The sequence below is a fragment of the Anguilla rostrata genome, chromosome 10 (genome assembly GCF_018555375.3).
Source record: "Anguilla rostrata isolate EN2019 chromosome 10, ASM1855537v3, whole genome shotgun sequence".
NCBI classification, from domain to species: domain Eukaryota; kingdom Metazoa; phylum Chordata; class Actinopteri; order Anguilliformes; family Anguillidae; genus Anguilla; species Anguilla rostrata.
In genome coordinates, this window is record NC_057942.1 from 36,311,865 (window position 1) to 36,334,557 (window position 22,693).

A 22,693-nucleotide genomic window follows, 5' to 3' on the forward strand; every position below is an offset into this window, starting at 1 on the left:
CGGCAATCACCTCCATTATTGTACATAAATGGATGCATTCAAATAACAGTTGGAAAAATGTAATCAATTAAGGTGATATTCCTAAAACCTTCTGAGCATGAAATATTGTTAAATCGAGGAGCTAATGTTGGAGATCATTTTTTAAATCATTTTCTTCACTTGTAAAGTCCCTGCAGACATCATCCAGACAGTATTCGCGGTGCACAAGAGGTATCCCTGATGAAAAAGCCCAGAGGCTTTTCCATATAAGGTAGTGTCATCTGTCGAAATTCGGTCAACCATAAAAGCTCGTGACAAGTTGGGTCATGCCAGAGTGATGCGAAACTTACTCAGCCTAGAAACCTAAATTCCACAACAGATACCAAGTACTGTATGAGCCAAGAACATGGAGATACTGCCAGGACTGAAACAGAAACAATGACCTAGGTGGATATGTGTCACATGTTATTGAATATCAAGAGACATTTTTTTTACATGTCCATGGTCTACAGGCGATACGTTTTCCAAAAAAAAAACTAGTTAAAAATAGCAACTTGAGATTGGCATTAGTGAGTCATATTACGACAAACATAAATAAGAGTGGCTTTATCCAAGTGACTGTTCTAGTTATTAAATGACAATGGTGCCATTGTCATTACAGCGAGTTTCAGAAGGTATTTGTATCACAGATCATTTTATTGAAAAATACTATATTTTTAGCTTGATAACCATTCAAATGTTAAACAGATTCTAAACTTTGAATAATGTTAAAAACATAATTAAAATACTGACATTGTATACACAAAATATAGAATTATAAAATACAAACAAATGAAAACAAATTAAAAGCAAATTAAGTCAAGTGTACATTATATCAATGTTAATTTCTTCAGGACAGAGAATACCAGGTGTCAAATGATGTCATTTAGGTGCATTGTAACAGCTTGAAACTTGGCTATAGCTAAAAGCAACAAGCTGGAAAGTTCTGAGAGTGGCAGGCTTTAACTGGAATTCCAAGTAAAACAAACCACAGTTCTGAAGGTGTGTAAAATAACAGCATTACGACACTGGTTTTTCCACCCACTGTCACATTTATCAGTCAAAACAAACCTGAAAAACAGACCATACAGATAGCCACCATTTTATGTTGTTTTTTCTTTTTTCCCTCTGCGGTGTTCGTGCTGAGTTTAAAATATCCTTCTATACACACGTTTCCACCAGACAGGAAACAATCTACATGGCCTCCCTGATTCTGCGTGTCAGTGTCTCTGTGGGCTTAAACTGAACTCCCTGAGTCTCAGGTTTCCGTCCCTACGATCAGCAGGTGCTGGTCTGGGTGGTACCGCTGGATGACGTGTAGACGTCGCTCTTCTTGGAGTACTTCATGGAGCTGAAGGAGACCCTCATCCTCTCGACAGTCCTGCTACTCCTGCACAGCAGGGTGTTTTTCACGTTGTCTCTGAAGTCCTCGGACACATAGTAATAGATGAGGGGGTCCAGGCAGCTGTTGAGGCTGGCCAGGCAGAGCGTGACGATGTAAAAGGCGTAGCCGTTGTTCATCACCCCGTTCTTCAGCAGGGAGTAGTGGATCAGCAGCATGATGTTGCTGGGGACGAAGCAGACCAGGAAGGTCACCAGAACCGTGATGATCAGGAGGACGGCCTTGCGGCGGTTCTTGGTGGTGCTTTCGTCCATCATGGAGTCCCCCAGTGTCCGGAGGAGGCAGACGTAGGCCACGATGATCACCACAGTGGGGATGAGGAACACGAACACCCACATGAAGGTGAAGTAGAAGAAAGGGTACTTCACATCGGAAAAGGGGTTTTCGAGATCGGTGATGATGTTGACGTCATGGCAGGTAGTGATGCCCAGGTCCTTAATTTTTGCCGTCTGTTCATAGAGGTACAAAGGGATGGTGGTCAGCCAGATGAAGACCCAGATGGCGATGGAAATGCCTGTGGCAATCTTATTGTTCTTCCTCTGATGGGACAAGGGGTGGGCGATGGCCCAGTATCTCTGAACACTCAAGCAGGCGATAAAGAGGATGGAACAGTACATGTTAGCATAGAAAAATCCCACCAACACCTTGCAGAGCGCTTCTCCAAAAATCCAATCATTCCCATTGAAATGGTAGGCTATCTTTAGTGGAATCCATATGACAAAGAGCAGATCCGAGAGGGCAAGGTTGGCCATGTAGATGGCTGCTGGGTGCTTCTTCTTGGTTCGGAAAAGGAAGACCCAAATGGCCATGCCGTTGAGGGGTAAACTGATAGCAAACACGATGATGTAGATAATAGGGAGGAAGACAGTGGTCAGCCTGCCCTGAAGGGTTTCAGCGGTCACCTTGTCCACTTCAACGTAGTCTGATTTTTGATCCTTCACTCCTATAAATCCTCGTCCTTTACCCGGTACTGAAACAAACAAACAACATGTCATGAGCTAGACAGAAGATATGTTTACACTCTCTCACAGTCAACACGTTTATCTGAGCAATGCTAACCAAACAAACATTCTAGAAATTCAATGGACTGCATAGCAACATGAGCTCTTACACAGAGGTCTACCGAGTACAACCTGTACAACTTTATGGAGTTATGAACTTCAACCATTTTGCATTAAACGTAAAGAGTACCATCATCTAGTTTAAAGCATTATGATGACCTACATAATATATATTCTTAAGCTCTTAGTCAGATCTGGAAAGTATTACAAGAACTCGATGTTCGTACTGTAGTAAAATACGTTACTCGTTATTCAAGAATCAGAATTGTAAAAAATTATTCATTTACTCTCAAGAACGTCGAACAACGTCAGATTTAAAGGTGACCCCATCAAACTCCCAAACAAATAGTAACACAGCGTATAGTAGAACTTACCTTGCGCACTTATAATTTGCACAGACAGCAGGAAAATAATTAATTTAAATTTACGTGTTGAATCCATGGCAAACAGTTGTATACTCCACCGAAGCTACCTTCAGATGTCCGACTAGGTGTTGCGTAAAGCCTTTTGTTGATGAGCCTCAGATTTTCTTCCTTATCGAAACTCGAGGGCACACCCTTCACCATAAAAGGTAGAAACCCGGTTACCTGCACAACGTCACGTTTACGTATGTACCTCAGTTGCAAGACTCATATTTCGAAAAGGCTTAATAATAACTCGTGCAGGTTTTATGTACAAATTGCATTCTGTATAATTCCAGGTCCGGTCCTAGTAACAATGAGATGTTTGATTCTTCTGAACGCTTTTAAGCAAATCTCAGGTCTTTCAAGTCTCTCACTTGTGCTTTTGAACACGATAGGCCAATCTAGTAGTTTCGTTTTGAAAGCTAAGGAATCAAAAAATGTACACACGTCTACGTAATCTGCAATTACAAATGTGATCGGTCACCATCTACATTATTAAATCCCAAATAAAAGCATCAGTGGAAAATGTCAAACCTTTAAAATAAACAGTACGCTACCTTTCAGTAAACAAACAAGAATAATGAAAACATTAAATAATCAGAGAGATTCGTTATAAATTGCGACTAATTATATTTTACACTAATATATGGTTTTGATTACAATTAATTTATTTTATTTAAATATTGCAATTGGAATTCGATATTATAAAGGGAAATAAAATTTAGCTGTATGTTAAATTGAGCATTTATTGAACCTGATGTTTGCCATGTACTCAAACTGGAGATACAATCTAAGCATAGGATGCATTAACATATGAACACCGCTAGAGGTCAACATTACTTTATTGTTACAACATTCAAAGGGTTATTATCTACGTACAGTTTTACTCCGCTAATGCTAAAGTGGTTCTCAAATTCGGTCCTGGGTTACCACTGTGTATACTGGTCTTCATCCCAAGCACAATTGCAATCTCAGAATTGTAGCAAGCTGTTAATTTTTCTTGATTACGTATTTCTCGTATAGAGAGATTATTTACTTTCTTAAATCACATTATGTTAAGTCACATCAATATGCTCCTAATTTGCGAAAGTATGAACACAAAAAACTAACCATTTGGTAGCTAATGTAAACTTCAGATAAAGCACATGATATTGAGCCAAACCTGCATTGTGTCAATACGTTTAAGGGAAAAATTACGAATGAACATAAACACATATGTTCAACAGCCTCCTATTTTCCCTCAGTCTTTAATTTGATCAGTTAAAAAAAACTGTTACCTCTTTTTATGTAACTGTTTATTACTATGCATTACTATTTCTGAAATAATATGGCTTCAGAGGGTAAATAATCCCTCTAAACATGTAAACCACCCAATTAAGAAAAATTAACAGCCTGTTAAAATTTTGGAATTGCACTTGAGTTTGGAACAAAAACCAGAGTCCACAATGGCACCCCAGGACCGAGTTTGAGAAACACTGTGCAAATAATTCATTGTGAGTTATTAATTAATGGAAACAGTCTGGCTGAGTAGCAGAAAAGTGTTATGAGAGTGTTTGGTTTTTATCTACATCAGTGCTTCCCAACCCTGTCACTGGAGATATACTGTCTTATATGTTTTAATTTTAACCCAAACAAAGCACACCTCATTCAATGGCTAGAGATCTCATTGAGGTGCTAATTAGTAGAATCAGGTGTGCCAAATTAGGGTTGAAATGAAAACCTACACAATGGCAGATCTCAAAATCCTCCATCTCGAGGTTGGTGAGTCATAACCCAATGTGAGTTCTTGGTAAGTTTTCAATGTAATGTAATGTGAATAACATTGAGGATGTACTTCATGTTTATAATAATAATAATAATAATAATAATAATAATAATAATAATAATATATTTTTTATTGACTATGTTTGCAGATAATTGTTTGCTGATAAATATACAGCCCCATGTCGGGCACCAAATGTAACAATATTCTTATTATATATATTATAGAAAAAAAATGTAACAGCCGCTTTTAAACAATATAAAGATGAAGTTGTGAATATACATATATTTACCCTTAAAAAAATATTTTCCACTCCAGATATTAAGTGGAGAGAGGGCCCTGCATGTCCTGAGCAGTAATCTCTTTCCCTGTTGCTTGGCTATGTGCTTGTGAGTCTTTCCAAGACTCCACACACAGAATTTCCTCCTGGTTTTATGATTTGCAGGTATTAGTGTTGGATACAAGCAAACTGCGTGGCAGAGGGGGTCTGAATGGGAAATTCAGTAAGGAAAAGTTAACATTTTCAAAACTAAAACACTGCCAAAGTGTTTTTGTACTCTAGCAATATCATTCTCAGAGTCATGGAAATCCACACTGTTATTTTTGGTAACACTTTTCAATAAGGTCCAATTAACTAACATGATATAACGCATCAACTAACCTGAACAAAGAATTAACTAATCTATTAAAGCATTTGTTAACATGAAATCATGCACCATTTTCTTCATGTTAACGTCATTCAAGTATCATTTGTTTGGTCATCATAAGCAATGTTTCATATACAAACAGGAAACAGTTAAGGAAGTATTTCCTAACATTAACAAATTGTTGACTAATGTGACACTTGCACGAATACCACATAGTTTTCTATTCTCATAGATCTCCTATTCTACCTTTGCAAATGGCTTAGTTAACACAAATAAATGTAAATAGACTGGTTAATGCCCTTTTCAGTTTAGTTAATGCATTAACTCCTGTTAGTTAATGGAACCTTAATGTAAAGTGTTGCCTTCTTTTTTCCCTGAGTTAAGTTTGACTGACTATTTCACTATTGCCATGTGTTCTCCCCTCTATCCACTAAAATAAGCTGTGTATATCAATTTATATTGCACAAGTAGTATGTGCGATGTGATTGTGATAAGAGTAACAAGTACTTTATGTTAAGATACTTTCAAACCTTGCAGGAACAAGCTGTAATCAGGTTATTATGACTGGCAAAAAATAAGAGGACAGGAACATTTATCAGAAAGCTGGAATATTTTATTTACTTGAAGCAGAAGAGTCTCATTTCTATTTTTCCCTTTAAGATAGAAATGTGAAATATTGTGTAATGATTCTGTGCATGTCAGAAAAAGATACTGGATAATATTGGGTAATTGGTGTTTGTAAATCCTTAAAATCAAGGAAAACAAATGGCAATCTTTTAAAAATTTATTTCAAAGTTAGAACTATTACATAATCTTATACCACATAAGTAGTAGAAATTATTTTCAATTTTCACAGAATGATTGAACATTGCATTTTAATATTGTAAGCAAGCTGGCCATAAGCTAAACAACAGATGACATGAGATATTCATATTTGTAACTTGTAGTGAAACCAAATAATGCTTATAACAGGCCAACACTGACTGAAAATGAAATATTCAGCTAACAACCAAGGTTGTTACAGAATTAGTTAAGCAGGCCAGCCTAGCCTATATATTTTGTATTTAAAAGCACTATTTTAAATCCATGATTAATACTGGCAAGTAAATGTGAGAATACAAAATATTGAGGGTAACCAGACCCAAAAATAACACTGATAATATACATACTAACTACTCTTATATAATAAGCAAAACATGGCAATCCTTCATTATGTAGGCTATTGTGCATCACGTATTGTGACTGAGTAGTTTTACATAACAGCAGTCTAATAGGCCTAGCATTTAGCCAGCATATTAAAATGGCACTCCTGTCTCACCCAGGCCACCCTATGTAGGCTGTTCATCGAACTAGAAGCTATAAAAGTAAATGCAAATGGAGTGACACTGTCCCATAGCGATGACAGAGAATCTAACATGCTAGCGTTGCAATGTAAACTCATAGTCTAAGAACAGAGCTGATACAAAGCATTGAATAAGTTCCATACTTCAGATTCAGGTCTGGGACGCAGTTAAAAAAAGAAAAATTAGTCAATGAGAGTCTCATCGCGATCAGGCCACCAGTTTTTTGTACTGGCTCCCCATTTCACTCTGGAAAGACTCCATCTTGCTTGTCCGGGTACTGCCCGACTGCGTGCTCCGCTCCATCTGCGGGACGGCCCGACACCGCAGGATCCCGGCCACCTGCTTCTGGCACTGGGACGAGCCGAAATAGTAGAGGAGCGGATCGAGACAGCAGCTCACGGCACCGATGCACATGGACAGCAGGTACGCGACGTAGGATGCGTCGCTGTGCTTGTGCGCGAACTGAACATAGTGCGCCATCAGGATGACGTTGGTCGGCGTGAAGCACACCACGAAGACGGCCAACACCACGATCGCCATGGCGACGGCACGCGTCTTCTTGGAGGGGTTGACGGTGCTGACGGCTCTGAGGGCCTGGATGATGCGCAGGTAGCAGACGGTGGTGAAGACGAGGGGGATGAAGAAAAAGATGGAGCAGAAGATGGGGAAGAAGTAGAGGTAGTAGCCCCGCAGCTGGCTGATGTCCAGCACGTCGTGGCAGGTGGAGATGCCCAGGTCGGGCAAGTGGATGAGCTGCTCGGACAGGAGGATGGGCGTCACCCCGGCGACCGCGAGCATCCACATGGCCCCGCAGACCGCCACCGCACTCTGCGAGCTGCGCCAGCTCAGCGACTGGATGGGGTAGACCACGGCCAGGTAGCGGTCCACACTGATGCACATCATGAGGAGGATGGAGCAGTACATGTTGCAGTAGAATGCGGAGGTGACCACACGGCACATCCCCGACCCAAACACCCAGTCGCTGCCATTTAAGTGGTAAGATATCCTGAAGGGGAGCAACAGCACGAACAGCAGGTCGGCCACAGCCAGATTTAGCATGTAGATCGCCGCCGGTTTTTTGGGCCTTATCTTATTTACGAACATGAATAACGCTGCGCCATTGAGCGGCACGCTGATGATAAAGATCAGGATGTACACTGTGGGGATGAATGCGGTCACCAGAGAGCCGGTCAGATATGCGGAGGCCTCTTTAGAGACGTAATAGTGCTTAACTCCTGGTGGCTTGTGGTCTTTCGTGGAATCCGGGCTGAACCCGGATCCGCTACCTTCCTGCACATCAAAGTAGTCAATCGGCTCATCGGTCACCATCCGGAAAAATCCAGAAAAAGTCCTGATACTTCCTGTAGCGAAGACGGCATAGAGGATTAGTCAAACAAGACACAATTATTAAGGACTTCTAACTTTTTGAAATATGGTTCCTTTTAAATAATTTCGGAAAACAGGTTACTAATTTTGTCCAAAATCACTTGAGGGTAATTTAAAGGAATAACAGTGACTTAATCTCTATAGGCTAGCCTACAGTACTTGCACTGTTTTCATGAACGTCACAAACAAGCAGAACACCGCTTCTGAAGCAAGCGTCAAGTGTGTTACTCCATCTGGGTGCATGTCCAATGACCTAGTGTTAGACTTGTATTCTGGAACAGTGACATGCGTAAAATAGTCGTATGGTCAACATGCGAGTTTCTGTTTTAGCTGATTATGATAAGATGTAAGTACAACAGAAATCCAGTATTCAGTATCTACTTTCAGTATTGTTATCTATAATACTTTATTTTAGCTGCAATAGTGACTCCAGGAGTTATTATACAAATAATCAACCATAATTGCGATATTCCAGACAATAAATTAAAAGCTTCTGTTCGGAAACTTACCATTGAATGATGTAGCAGCAGATGGGTACAGTCCAAGCAACGCCAACGCGATAATTGCTTTTGAAATCATGGTAGTTACAGGCCAAAGTACACCCTTTCAAAACTTCCTTTTAGTATATATCAGTCACCAAATAGGTAATATGAGAGATTCGGAAACTTTAATTTGCAGTTGAACTGACACGAAAAACAAGGATCTCCTCTGCCCCGAATTGTAACTGCTCACTTTGCCATACCGCCCAATTGTCAACGCCCACGCTGTGAGTAATGCGCGAGCAGCGGGCTGCGCGTATCTTTTCAGTGATGTCAGCAGCAGAGTTTTTGGTTTTATCAGACGCACAACTTGAGTAAAAGCTGTGTCCGCTGCCTCTTGCGGCTTGCTGAAACATATACCCTCTACAAGGGGTTACTTTAAAATATCTGTTTTGGACTGAAACGTGGGTACGTACTTTATGTAGTAGAGAATAACAACTGTAGCCTAACGCCACGCTACAAATTACGCATTGCACTCCCAATCTAGGTTAATTTATTTGACCAAAATGACAGATTGTTTTGGCTATGCAACAGACCTCAGACTGAAGACACACCTGACTGCAGCTTGGTTACCCTCCCACCCCTATCCCATAGCACTCCCTCCATTTGTACTCCTTTACGTTATAGTATTTTTATGGTTCCAGGTTATATTGTTTATGGTTTTGCGTTTCTCTTCTCAGTGCTTTTTGTGGATGTAGCCTTGTAGCTATGTATTTATAACTGTTCCTGGTTAACAGTGAACGTGCACTATGAATTTCACTTCAGTGAAGTTGCATCTTTAGTCGCAGGTGTGGGATTGCTGTTAGTCAAACCTAGCACTGTTGTTCATTATCGTCAGGTGAATGCACTTGTGTTTCTCCTATATGGCAAGTCATCATGGACAAGTGCATTGGCTAAATAAAAGTAATGTAAACGTAGAGAAACGGTAAGACTACATGAACTCTGAAATAGCGTGCCTGCAGCATTATGTAGCATTATAAAATGCCTTGAGAAAACACAGAATGGTAATTACATTCATAACAGGTGTACAGTGAATAATGCTGTCAGGTTCAAACATACCAAAGGCATTAATACTGAAATATTTTTCAAGTGGGGTGCCATCTTTCAAAAAATGACATTACACTAACAGGTACATTGAGGTTTGTAGTTTATTCATCTTTTTTTTTTTTAAACAGTGGAATTATGTTAATTGGTGATCTGACTGCATTTAAAAAGGAAGAAAGACTGGGAAGAACTAGTTATTAATGAACTGGTTTTAAAAATATGCATAGCTTCCCAGTACTCTGACACAAAAAGGCACAGGGTAACACTTTTAGCAAACCGACTGGTGACCAGTCTGGTTGGAATGTTCCATTTTACATCCTAAACAACCTTGAGGCAGTAGTGCATTTTACAACAATTCACTATTATCTTTATTCACAAGTGATAATGTTGTTTGCTTATATAACGTCTTTATATAAAATGTCATTTTAATTATAATCTTAAAATATATATTCCATATACAATCACCCAGTGGATAACAAAATAAACCACAACAATAAAATTGACAATATAAGTAACCATTTGTTAACTTTTCCTTTTTTTTTTTTTTGCTTTGTAATGAGTGGAATGAATTCCAATCAACTTCCCAAAAAATAATCCAGTTATTAATTAAATGACAAAAAATGAATCCAGTTATAATTCTGAAAAAGCATGTTCGTTTTACACAAGGCAAGGCACAATCCAATTTTATCCCCCATTTCTGAAAACCGACTCCATAAACTGGGGTAATGGAAACCGTCATAGCTTTACACACAGTTATGTCTGGGGGCGGGGTTCTGGAATCTAAACTGTGCTTTGGTCAGAAGCTTCACTTCCCGTAGAACTTCTTGTTTAGTAAGAATATCAGCAGGTTGACGTTGACTTTGGCTTTGTCGAACATCTTCATGACCGCCACGCCTTCATACTGAAGCTGGAGCAGGTCCTGTAAGAACACATTCAGAAAAAAAAAAAAATAATATGTCCTGTTTTTAAGCACAAGTTCAATATTGCCTATCGCAGAAGACCAAAAGACCCATTTTGTAGATGTACATCTGTACTAGTGGAATGCCTAACATACCCTTTGATGCATTTGTAATACATGTGTACGGTATACAGTTAAAAAAAAAACAATTCTTAGAATACAACTGATCGTAAATGCATCCATAATTATAAAAAAATATATATTTTACTTGCATTTCTGGTGTTGTACTTTCCAAAGCATAAATATGAACAAAAAAGTGTGTGATAGTTCACACGTAGAGACTCTGGTTATTTACCTGGAAATGCAGTTGGACCTTTTCCATTTCTACGCCCATAAACTTGGCTTTTACCTCAAAGTCCCCAACTTCCTCACTGGGAGAGATTTCAAACATGACGTTCTTAAACCTGATAAACAATAGAAATATAGGATGTGTTCATCAACACCTCTGTTTCTCTGACACGGTCAAAGGGATGTGCAATGGCACACATTCCAGTTAAAGCGGTGGGATTTAGCCCTTAAAATCCAGAGTAAATGGAAGCATGCCAAATAAACAGAGTCATTACAGGTCAAATGTTAATACAGAACAATGTAGTATTAAAATTATTATTTCACAAGAAGCAGACAATTCACCCACACTAAACCTAAACTGAACTGTTATGGTCCGTTATTTAGCCTCTATATGTATCAAAACTAATGTGTTTTTTTTTCTTGCAATTGCATTAGACATTTATGCTGGCTAGTTTCTTTTCCCATAAAACATTAATTTAGTGTAAGGGGAAGTCAGTGTTTTAGAAAACAAACTATAGTAACCCGGCTTGAAGCAATTATTAAAAAATAAGGACAATGCACAGCGCATTGCAGGTTAAATTTGCATAATATACTTATGGGTTTGTTATTTTCTACCTTTAACTTTCTGTACATGTTTTCATTATAAATTTATTTGTGGCTATAATCCTTTTAGAAACTGAAGAAGATTTTAAAAAGAGAACTAGCCACATATTATACAGCAGGAAGTTAGCATTTTAAAAGGATGCTACACGATATTGAACCTGCTTATCTGAAGTTCATCTGAGCTTCACCGAGGCTACAGTGAGTCAGTCAGGCCTGCCTTCATTGCTACATATTTATACACGTACTTACACAGAATAAAAATGTGTTTTTCCACATTCGGTTTAAATGTGCCTAGCTTCGGTACATTTCCTACAGAACTTAAGAGTTAACAAATTACAGCAGAGTTAAACTACAGGAGTTAAAATGACAGCAGAGAGATTAAGACTCATTAGTGCACAGTACTTTTTCATGCAGGAGCGTTTTGTACGGTTCCAACAAAAAAAATATTGTAGTTACCGGCATATATAATATATATAATGTATTCTAGGAATTGATAACATAATATCCCAGGACCCCAGTACTTATGAGCCCCCCCAGCTCTGTGCCTGCTGAAAATTCCACCCAAATTTTCCAGGCCTCTGTCATTATTGCTTTGACTGGAATGGGTTGGACAAAACAGGAAAGGCCTGAGCCCGGACTGGGCACAAAGTGGCATAATGCTGCCTGCTGAGGCTCTCTCTAATAGCTCTCTTCCTTCCTGTCTCAAAGTGCGGTATCTCTATCAAATAGCAAATGATCATTTCTTCGCAAAATGTCCCTGGACACTCACTGGTTGGTCTGCAGTCCCTCTATTTCCAGGATGACTCCCTTCTCGTGCAGACGTGCCCCGTTGTACTTGAGCGACTGCTGCTTGGACTTCCTGCTCCCTTTCTCCTCTCCCTTGCTGTCCAGTTTGATTGACCTCCGAGCGTTCCTATGGCAACCCAGAAGAAACGAATGTTTAAACTGCGAGGACTCTGCTGCCAGTTGGGTGAACTGCCACGGGGAAGCCAACCGTAGCTGACCCATCAATTTGATTGTAGATTATGAGCCCATTACACGCGGAAATTATGGATAAATGCTGTGTCCTTCTCGTCACATACTATGATCTCACATTCTAGTGTTCTAGTGTTCTCGTCACACACTATGATCTCACATTCTAGTGTCTTCAGCTACGCATGCAGCATCCCTGAGTTAGCAAGGCAGAACAAGGGCTAATTGGTATGGATAAAATAGGCGCACATGTTTTTCCTTCATTCATAAATAATGTTTCTACAGTATATTTAAATACTAAGGGTAGAAAACACCTTTTCCTATAAAATGTACCATGTAGAACCCTGCATAAAACCTACACTAAATACTGTATGATTCTAAAACAGGTTACAAGATTGAAGAGTACCTCACAAATGAATTATTCACGTAATATTTTGTCTTTAAAATTCAGAAGTTATTCATAGTATGTATGCAGGTTGTGGGCTTTGCTGTGCATTGCCCCCTTACTTCCTGTTGAGGTTGTCCAGGCAGGTTTTGATGTAGGTGTCGTAGTAGTTGATCTGGTCCTGGTAGAAGGCCGTTTTTGAGTTGAGAGCGCTGAGAGTCTGCTGGAGCTTCACCAACTCGGCCTTCCGTCTCTGCCGGTACCGTCTCTGGTACCGGATGTCCTGTCAATCAAACGAAGAAGCTAGCTGGTGAATGCACTGCTGGGAATGAAATTATTCCTCTTAAAACAACTGTACAGTAGGGTGAGGCGTAACAGCTACAGTGACACCCGGGTATGGGGGGGGGGGGGTTAATTACTGTACTAGCATGCACCCTAGTGTGAAAACACGTGTACCAGTGAGCATCCTCTGATGGAGGACACTGGAACAATAGGACTTTTTCTCTGAGGGTGAACTATCGATTCCCAAATCACAGGAATCTCAGGTGCGCATCTCCCACTGAGACCCACAGGGTGGTTTGTGGGGGCCCGTTACCTTGGAGATGTCGTTGATGACGTCCTGGTACTTGTTTTGGGAGGACACGCGCCCAGCCTGCTCCAGGGTGCGCAGGTTCCTCAGGATCTTCCTCTTCTTCTGCTCCAGGGGCAGCTGGCGGTCCTCCAGAACCGACTGGCTGGTCTTCAGCCCGTCCGGCGTCCTGGCGTCCTGGACCGCCCGCTTCTCGATCACCTTGGCATGCTCCGACTCCTGCGGACCCCAGAGAGGCCGTCAGCTTCAGACACAAAAGCATCACCGGACACATTCACAGTGTCGTTTGTGATCAGGACACTAAGAAACGCCACAGAGAAGGTTCCCTGTTCTCATAATGCGAGATCCTTTCATTCAACGGAAAGGAAAAGTCTGCGAGACTCAGCCAATAATATAGCCGATTAATATTGGGCAATAGAGAACTAGGGGGAGGGGCCAGACACCCACCTGAAGGGGCGTGGCAGGCGTCTCCAGGGTGTCTGTCAGCGTTTCCCCCGGCTGGATTCGCACCACGTCCACGATCAGCTTCTTAGTCCTGATTGGATGGCAAAACACACACACACCCATTGGTGGAACGAATTGAAAACAATCGCAGTGGAACAAGTCCAAGTGGGATAAAAGTTATTCTCAAACCGTTTCCTGCATTGCATCCTAGTCATCAAATACAAGAGTTGGCACCAAACTGAAAATAAAACTGATGACATTGTTTTTATATAACACCCTGCCCCTGAGAAAGCATACCTGACCTACGACCTTGGGAATAGGAAAATACTGATGCACCTGAGACACACAGGGGAAGCAAGCACTTGAACTTTTCAGATGATTCTTTGCGAGTCACACCCAGACACAAATGATAACACAAACTGATATTCTCTCTGTTCAGCACTACTTTAAAGTAGCTGCAATTTTTGTTAGTCAGATGTCCATCTCCTGAGAGTGCTTTGTGCTTGTTGTATCTGGCACTGAAAAGAGGAAACTGTGCTATGAGAGGACTTGAACAATATGCCACGTTTTAGGGTTATTGTACAACTTGGTTTATTAGGAAATTCTCCAATTGTTCGGTTCCACTTCCCATTTCCTGTCTCTATTTCCCCTTCCTGTCTCACTCCTCCTGGACGTTCGGAGCCAGACTAAATACGGCTCAAACGCTACAGCGGGAATGCTAGGTCTTCAGAAGTCAGGAAGTGGTGTGGTGAATTCTGCTGGGGTCACAAGATGGCCACTGTGAGAGACCTTGTTAAAGGTTTAAATGGGCCGACCGCTTACGGATTCAAACTCAAAACCATGAAGGAATGCAGCAGCTGTTTTGTCTGCAGTTCACTGTCAATGATAAACACAGCTGGGCTTCGGTTTCAGTATGAGCACCAACAGGATGTTCACTCGACACCGGGGACCAGCGACCTTGTTGCTAGGCACAGATCCTTCTCTGTGTCATGCTCTGTGGACAACAGCCTTGGCCTGAATGACCCTGGTTTGGCTTGAGAATTTCAAATAATCCATGCAGTCTATAAAAAACAAATGAGCTTATTTACATAACTCTTAAAAACATATACACAGAATACCATGGGCACATTATCCAAAAAATATATATATACAGTATATTTGGTCTAAATTAACAGGTGCGTTAATAACTTTAAAAATTGGTTTGTAAAGTTACACCAACCCCCCATCCCCCGGATTTGAGAGACCATCTCTGGTAAAACACTCTTCATAGAATTTAAACACTTTTTCCAAGCACTTGTCTATGATTCCATGCTCTGAAAACGGCCAGTTCAGATGGATGATTTCCACATGTATTAGTAACAAATTTAATTTTATGACTTCATGAGCATCCTGTGCATTGCACCTTACATATCCATCATGGTTATATTAGATCACATGACTGACTTGCCAGCTAATTATACTTCGGGCACATCCCAATGCGCAGGGAGCAGAAATGGAGAGAACAGACAGATAAAGCTGGCCTCTAACCACATCCTATCTAGGCAAGGAAACGATAGAGAAATTAACTGTCTGCGTGGCTCTGTCATTTAGAGATAGCCGACAAGGAAACAAGCAAGTGGAGGGATACTAAAGTGACAAATTTTCAAAACAAAAAGACTGTATACTGTTGCTTGTACAAGTTCAATGGTATGAATAGCTATAGGGCCTATGGCTCAGAGACTTTTAGATCGTGTAATAGTTCTCCCAGTACGGAACAAGGAATATGCCAGGATGTGCCGCAGCAATTTTATTTTAACGTGAATAAAAATAACTAAATAGCAACAGATGCTTCCTTCCATGATTGAATGCATCCTTTCACGAATACAAATGACACGACTGGTTTCTTCACAGCTTGTCATGGATGGCATTGAAATACTTAGAAATGATGAGATCATTTCCCAAGTGTATGACATGAATTACATTAATAATAAAACTCTTCATTTGTTCTCTGATTTAGCAGATTACTGAACGACCCTTAGTGTACCTTCAGCCCATGAATCAGTGTTTGAACAATAGCGGCTAATCAAAATCTGTTTCACGGCACATTAATTTCAATGAAACGAACACACTCTCCTGAAGATACAGCACACTGGAGACTTTGTGCTTGGAACCCCTGCTCCGCAAAACACAATGACCGTCACTGTTACGACACACAGTGAGATTCAGCTTGTCATCTGTAAATTTGATTGGCAATATTTCACCATTAAGCATAGCAGACTATAACTTAAATACAATAAGCCTATAGTGCATTCAATTTTCACGTTGTGCCATTCTAAGACCTAAGAGGGCCCTGTAGATGTATGCTTGCGATTCGACGTGCGATTTAAAAAGAACCTTCACTGGAAAAAACCCAAATAAATCAGTGACTTAAAACCACGCCCACAAATACAGAGACAACAGTCAGCTGCCCCTTTAAAGAGAAAAACGTCGATGTCAGGCACACACCAACCCCAATGCGTAAGGCTCCATTATATTTACAGACAAAGGCTTCAACATTTTTAAACGCAAGTAACAAAAAAACCCCGTTGTTTAAATATTCAGCGACCTGCTTCCAAATACAAACATCGACGAGACGCTGGATTAAAAACAGCCGAACGGCGTGCTTTCTGGGAAATAACCTGAGGGCTTATCGTGAAATATGCAGCGCTGGCGCGTTTGAGATAAGGCCGAGACGACCGGGCGGAGGGAGGAAGGCCGAGCGACTCTTACTTCATCATGAGACTGTTCATGTCCTGTTCGTCGCCCTCCAGCAGCTCAAACTTGCTGGTGAGGGTGAGGGAGATTTCCGTTTTGGCCAGTTGACTTAGTGTGCTTTCCTTGTTGGGGTCGCCGGGGTCCACCGCTCCTTCCCCTGAAAAAAAAACACGGCCGGAGAACGATGGTTCAGCAACTGAGGTGACCTTTCGGCGTGAGTCAGCGGGCGAGCGAGCAGTGTAACGGGCCAGGTTGCAAAGAGAGAGAGAGAGACTAAACTGCTACTTATTTAGCTGAATTCCTGCAAACATATTCAGTCCGTATTAGTCATTCAAGATTAGTCCGTCGGTAACTTTTGCACTCTAATCCCCATAAACGTACAGAGTATATATGCTGATTACTTGCGAGGGCAATGGAGGTATGGTACTGAGTGCAGGGGTGCCTGTCAGTAATGTGGGGGTAAAAACAGTGCAGTGCTCCTCCCTCTACAACATAAACTGCCTTTCCTAAAGCATCAGCATTTACAAGAGCTTCTGGACTTTCAGACAGTAGCCGGCCATAGGGATTACAGATGACCCGGAGGTTTGTATTTCGATTCACCAGACCCTCCATAGGAATTACAGATGACCCAGAGGTTTTTATTTCGATTTACCAGACCCCCCAAGGGGATTACAGATGACCCGGAGGGTCGTATTTTGATTCAGCAGACGCTCCATGGGGATTTCAGTTGACCCGTCTGTTTTTCCACGTTGAAGTGACGCATGTTTTTGCCACGGGGAGCGGAGGGGAATGTCCTACCCAGCAGAGACTCCACGTCGGGAACGTCCCCCAGGTCCTCCACCAGCTCGTGAAGGAGGTCGTTCTTATCCGGCGAAATGGCGTCCTGATGTTCCAGAACCAGCTAGGGAAACCAAAGCAAGAGCGCTAGCCCTTTATCCGAAGCAGACAAAACTGTGCTTTCACCTTAAGTCTAGTGAAAGAAGACACCTTACAACTTAGGCACCATAGAAATACTGCGGTTGGCACAAACACACCGTTTTAAAAATCGCACATTGCTTGTGCATTTAGCACGGTAACAAGCATCATAAACTTCCAGCCGACAAATAAAACGGTTTGATGTAATGATTTGCTGAGAGAAAAGCAGCTGGTTTGGCACGGTTTCAGCACGTTGTAAATAACAGATTAAGATTTTCTGTAGCACTCACATCACAACAAATAAATTATCACAGATTGCCTTATTTGGATACCTTTGGTAACCATAGCAAAAATACAATGCCTAGAGTGCATGTTCAACCTTACACTGCTTACTGTTGGATCTGCTAATAGCGAGCTGTGTTTATGAGATTCATTTACCCTTTACAAGACATTCTAAGGCACTGAAGCAGAAATTCACTCCCCAAAATATGCAGACAGTCAAAATGTTCCTTGTTATTCTACTCTGCTAATGTCTAATCGTTAGAGCAACACAGCTCGGCTCCTGAGAAACAACTTCTGTTTAATCAGACAGCCAGCCAAGTCTTGTTGTGTAAAATGGATGTTATCACAACAAAAAAAGGGAACACTTTTGTGAGCGTTTCCTGAAACGAGCAGGGATAGTGCATTCCAATACTGGACATAGTCTATCTTGTTTGTATCAAAATTGCACTGAATTACTTCCTGAATGCCAGGACTGAACTCGTTCCTGACGCAGTAAATGCAATACAAACACGACACACTGCTGCTCTCTAATCGCTGAAACAAAGTCCAACTATAAAAGTTGAAAAGTTGTGTGAAAGTCTATCATCATTCAGAACTAGAGGAAAAACAGGCCATAAGTCTCTGATCAGACTAAGCATTGGCTCTGATCAGTGCAAACTATTATTATTATCTTTGACCTGTCAAACAGTTTAACAGATAAAAAATACGCTTCATAGAAAAACCAACTATGAATCACAATTACGACTTTTATGCAAAACTTTCACAAAACAATATTTCAAGTGTACTTTGAGAATAAGACAGCCTGCAATGTGTCCGGGACACATCGTAAACATCCACTGTGTGAGAGCTAGCTTTGCTGGGACACATGGTTCCATGTGAGAGGAATGAGAACTAGCTCAGCCCTCAAGCCCAGCAGGCTCTGAGCTCACTTCCTGCCCTGGGAAAAATGAGCTGTGAGCTTCACCGCGGCCGGGCCGGTGCACAGACTGTGTTCAGAGGGAGGGCCGGGGGCGGGGGCGCTCAGACGGAGGGGGCCCAGTGCTAGGGAGAAGGACAGAGGGGCCTGCTCTGGGGTCGGGGGAGTGGGGGGTGGGGGGGCGCTCCTTTGTGCTGGGAGTGAGTGGGCGTGAACCCGCCACTGACTCATCCTACCAAAACAAAGAGCCGTTACCTCACCCGCACACGCACGTATGGTCCCGATTACCACGGCCGGTCCTGCTGGGTCACCCCTGCCCCAGCGGCCTGACGCACTGTAATGCTGTGCTCTCTCCCTTCAGCACCAACTAAATCACAGTCATCACATCATCGCACAAGCCACACGCTTAACCTGATAAAGATCAGCCTTAAATCCACAGTCATCACACAAGCCACATGCTTAACCTGATAAAGAACAGCCTTAAATCCACAGTCATCACACAAGCCACACGCTTAACCTGATAAAGAACAACCTTAAATCATATCTTAACCAATTAGAGAACAGTCTTCCATCTCATTCACCACCTGATAGAGGAAGCATCCCCATTGATAATCCGCACTGATTTCAGATTCAGAGGCTTACTTTGACAAACAAAAATCTGCTTGTTTCGGGCATGAATAAGGCTAAAAGTAAAATTGTAGATTTTTGCAGCTTTTCTATGAGCAAATTTCCTTTATAATCATGTCCACACAATGTATTGATAGAACTGATATATGAAACAGCCTCAGTGTTCCATGGCCCACCCACAGTGAAAGCACCCCAGTCTTACTGAGTGAGTGTTGATGATCTCCTCTATGGAGATGTAGATGACGGGTTTGCTCAGGGTGACCATGTCGGAGTACTCGTCCACGTTGAACTTCTCCTCTGGCTCTGGAACATCGCACGCTGCCTGGAAAAGCAGTCTTAGAATACGAGGAAAAAACACGTCAGTGGGAAGATGCACTAATAATACCGCATCGTGGCATTACTTTACCAAACAAGGAAGGAGAACAGGATAAAATGTGTGAAAGTGAAAATGTAAATGTAGGACTAAATAGATTAATTAATTAATTAATTGTGGAGTAAATGTTTAAATTATTTCGTTAAATCAATTAGAACAAATACAAGGGAGAGAAAATAAAACAAAAAATCCGACTGAATCCTGCAGCTGGTTAGAATGACTCATGCAGCAGGAAAGACATTCACCAAAACGTGTGGTTATTTAGTGACACTACTATGGATGTCAGATGTTGGCCTGGAAAGCCTAGAGAGGCCCTACTGTCTGCAGGAAACGCTTACTCAGATGCCGACGGATCTCATTCAGATGCTCAAATTACAGCCCCATCTCTCTGCTCTATGTGTTCAGTTAAACTTCCCTGGACGGCTCTGACAGACGTGCGTTATGCAAAAAAGTGAACACGTGATCCGATGCACTTCCAGGAAGCGTGAGTCACTCCCGTTGGCTTATTGGTATTCCAAGAAGACCCCTATTCCCGTTCAGGCCATACGGTGCCCCAGAATTCCCTGATGGCCCGACACTAAGACAGACGTTTCCTCACTTTTTATTCCAGTGTAATCCGCTCAATGCTCAACCTGCAGATGGCTTTAGGGTGATCGTACTGCATATTCAGTCATTTTAGGCCATCGTTCCTTATATTTCTTGTATTTCATCGTTTCTTGTATTTCCTCGTATCGAACCTTGTATTTCCATGTAATAAGCTGCTTTAGACTTTTAACTAGAAGCTCATCTATCATTCGTTAGTCAAGGATTAAAATAATGACAGTGTGCTTGTGATGTCATTAGGCCACTAAAAACTGTGGCACAGAACTCAAGAAGTGATCCTCACTGTGTTTAATCGCGATTCGGTACCATTTATGGATTTCGGATTCCATGACACTCCCACGCCGTCAAATTAGCCTGCTTTCTCATTGGTCATTTCATAAATTAGTGTGTTAGAAATTAATAAAATGTCCTTAAATCTAATACTAGAATTTAAAAAGTCTGCACTGCAGAGACTGAATTGAGGCCACAACCCTAAATTTATGTCTGTCCACATTTCAGAATTAATTTATAATTAATAGATAAATATTAACTAGAGACTGTAGGTTATGGTGCAAACCAATGCACAGTAAAATACGTTTGTATGTTTCATGTGTGTTTGTTACCTAGCAAAAAAAGACTGTTCACATCAAATCTTTCAAAGTTCCAACTCCCCTATCAGCTTCAGAGCAAACTCTGAAGGCTGAACATCCAGGAATATGTTAGTCAGCTTTATTAGTGCAACCACAATTCAGTTTTCGCTGCCAGTTAGCATGTGTTGCTGCTTTTCTACTTGCACATTTTGTACACTGGTATGCTGTGGAGTTTCCCCAGAGAATCTTGGAAATGGCAGCATTAAAAGGTTATTTTACTGCAGACCATATTTCAAGCATATATATGAAAGATGGATTTCCCAGATTTATGTTACTGATTTCCCTCTTTCATAATTTTAAAGATTTGTGTACGTTTTTTATATTTTAATATTATGGCATAACATAATTAATTTATTAATATTCTTATTTCATTTTCTCTTGTACATGAAATACTTGCAGAGCACAGTCTGAAAAACACTACTTTGCATTGCTATCAACGTGTCAGTTCAAATGCACAGGGAGGGGGACCTAGTAAATTCTCCCACCTGAATTTTTGGTATGTCTGGGAAATGTAGTTGTTCATGGAGGCCATGTGGTCGGTCTCGCCCTCGAAGAGCTTGTTGGCGGCGGCGTGCTGCAGCACCTTGGCCACCGAGCCCAGATTCCTGCGCTGGTCCGAGTGTAGCTGCCCGCCCGCCGTCATGTCGATGATGTCAAACCCGTCCGGAGCCACAATGGCGGGGTTCATGTAACGGTAGTACAGCAGGTTTCCCACAATCTGCATTTAAACATGGAAACTGTTGTTTACTCCAACCTTCGTTCAATAAAAATATTTATATACATACACACAGACACAGTGTGATTACAGTTCCGATTATCACAGACAGAAATCAATAATAATCAAGACCATGAAGTGCATGAATCTACATAAAATAAATAGTCATGTTTATGCCACACTTTGTAAGAAGCAATCCATCAAAGAAAATAAACATTATGGTCGGGTTGCTAAATCCATAACACCAATCACCCAAACATTTGACCACAGTGTTTAGGACTAATGGCTTTCAACATAATTCACACGCCTCTATTCTGGGCTTGTTTGTTTTTGGGGAGTCACAAGGTCCATGTACTGTACTTGATGGGGGGGTGGGAGTTGCTATTTGTTGGATTAATGTGAGGATGGTATGTGGACTGGGGAGGGGAGGAGGGCGTATGTAAACGCTAATACAATTCCAAAACAAGGAACACATTTTTGGACGGAAGGGAACAGAATGCCCACGCAGCAGGAGGTGACTGTACTTTGTGATCCACAAGTGTATTGGCCACTGAGGAATAGTGCCTCCAATTCTGAATTACTGCTGATGACTCTCCTGTCCCACAAATTAGGCTGACTATAGATCTCCCCCAGTGAGGCTAACAAGTCTTCCTCCAGCCAGTAAATTATATTTATGCACCTCTACATCTGTCTCTTCAAACTCCCCACTGCGTGACTAAAGGCAGAGGCAAAGATGCGGGTACCTTTAGAAGCTCATCCTCCGTCGCGTCTGGGAATTTTTCATGCAGTGAATTCTTCAGAACTTTGGCTATGTATCTCATGCCATAGCTACATGCAAACAAACACAGTCTGATGAGGTGGAGTTAAGGCACATGACAAAGCAGGCACACCCAACGCATTGTGGTTTTACGAGAAACACTTAGATTTAGCTGGAAACGTTACAATGCGCTGTGCGGTATAGAACAAATCGAGTGGGTGAAAAGACTCAGCATTCTGTGTCCAAAAATTGACACTGCAGTGCCCTCTGGTGGACAGCAGCTGCAGACATCCAATTA

At 41.4% G+C, this 22,693-nt stretch overlaps 3 protein-coding genes across 5 annotated transcripts in view; all 3 read right to left on the bottom strand.

Moving 5' to 3' along the window:
• Positions 1 to 569: 569 nt before the first annotated feature.
• LOC135233349 (proteinase-activated receptor 2-like) lies at positions 570 to 3,273 on the bottom strand. Its single transcript, XM_064296779.1, has 2 exons — positions 2,856 to 3,273; positions 570 to 2,390 (listed from the first exon to the last, which is right to left on the bottom strand). Exons 1-2 carry the CDS (start codon positions 2,920 to 2,922, stop codon positions 1,297 to 1,299), a joined length of 1,161 nt encoding a protein of 386 aa, XP_064152849.1. The 5' UTR covers positions 2,923 to 3,273; the 3' UTR covers positions 570 to 1,296.
• A 2,791-nt stretch (positions 3,274 to 6,064) lies between these two features.
• Positions 6,065 to 8,809, bottom strand: f2r (coagulation factor II (thrombin) receptor). The gene is made up of 2 exons (XM_064296783.1): positions 8,533 to 8,809; positions 6,065 to 7,998 (listed from the first exon to the last, which is right to left on the bottom strand). Exons 1-2 carry the CDS (start codon positions 8,600 to 8,602, stop codon positions 6,845 to 6,847), a joined length of 1,224 nt encoding a protein of 407 aa, XP_064152853.1. The 5' UTR covers positions 8,603 to 8,809; the 3' UTR covers positions 6,065 to 6,844.
• An 883-nt stretch (positions 8,810 to 9,692) lies between these two features.
• The window catches only part of iqgap2 (IQ motif containing GTPase activating protein 2), a 62,766-nt gene continuing 49,765 nt past the window's right edge, over positions 9,693 to 22,693 (bottom strand). For all 3 annotated transcript variants that reach the window (XM_064296780.1, XM_064296781.1, XM_064296782.1), the window contains 11 exons: positions 22,382 to 22,466; positions 21,409 to 21,641; positions 19,521 to 19,653; positions 17,377 to 17,479; positions 16,594 to 16,735; positions 13,849 to 13,936; positions 13,408 to 13,620; positions 12,935 to 13,095; positions 12,225 to 12,368; positions 10,860 to 10,968; positions 9,693 to 10,525 (listed from right to left, as the gene is read on the bottom strand). In XM_064296780.1, the coding sequence (XP_064152850.1) occupies positions 10,412 to 10,525; positions 10,860 to 10,968; positions 12,225 to 12,368; positions 12,935 to 13,095; positions 13,408 to 13,620; positions 13,849 to 13,936; positions 16,594 to 16,735; positions 17,377 to 17,479; positions 19,521 to 19,653; positions 21,409 to 21,641; positions 22,382 to 22,466 (1,525 nt within the window). In that variant the 3' untranslated portion in view covers positions 9,693 to 10,411. The remainder of the gene's footprint in view (positions 10,526 to 10,859; positions 10,969 to 12,224; positions 12,369 to 12,934; positions 13,096 to 13,407; positions 13,621 to 13,848; positions 13,937 to 16,593; positions 16,736 to 17,376; positions 17,480 to 19,520; positions 19,654 to 21,408; positions 21,642 to 22,381; positions 22,467 to 22,693) is intronic.

Coding starts and splice junctions, on each gene's coding strand:
- LOC135233349 (XM_064296779.1), bottom strand. CDS start 2,922: ATGGATTCAACACGTAAATTTAAATTAATTATTTTCCTGCTGTCTGTG. Junction 2,391..2,855: donor GCAAATTATAAGTGCGCAAG/GTAAGTTCTACT, acceptor TGTTTGTTTCAG/TACCGGGTAAAGGACGAGGA.
- f2r (XM_064296783.1), bottom strand. CDS start 8,602: ATGATTTCAAAAGCAATTATCGCGTTGGCGTTGCTTGGACTGTACCCA. Junction 7,999..8,532: donor TGCTGCTACATCATTCAATG/GTAAGTTTCCGA, acceptor TCTTCGCTACAG/GAAGTATCAGGACTTTTTCT.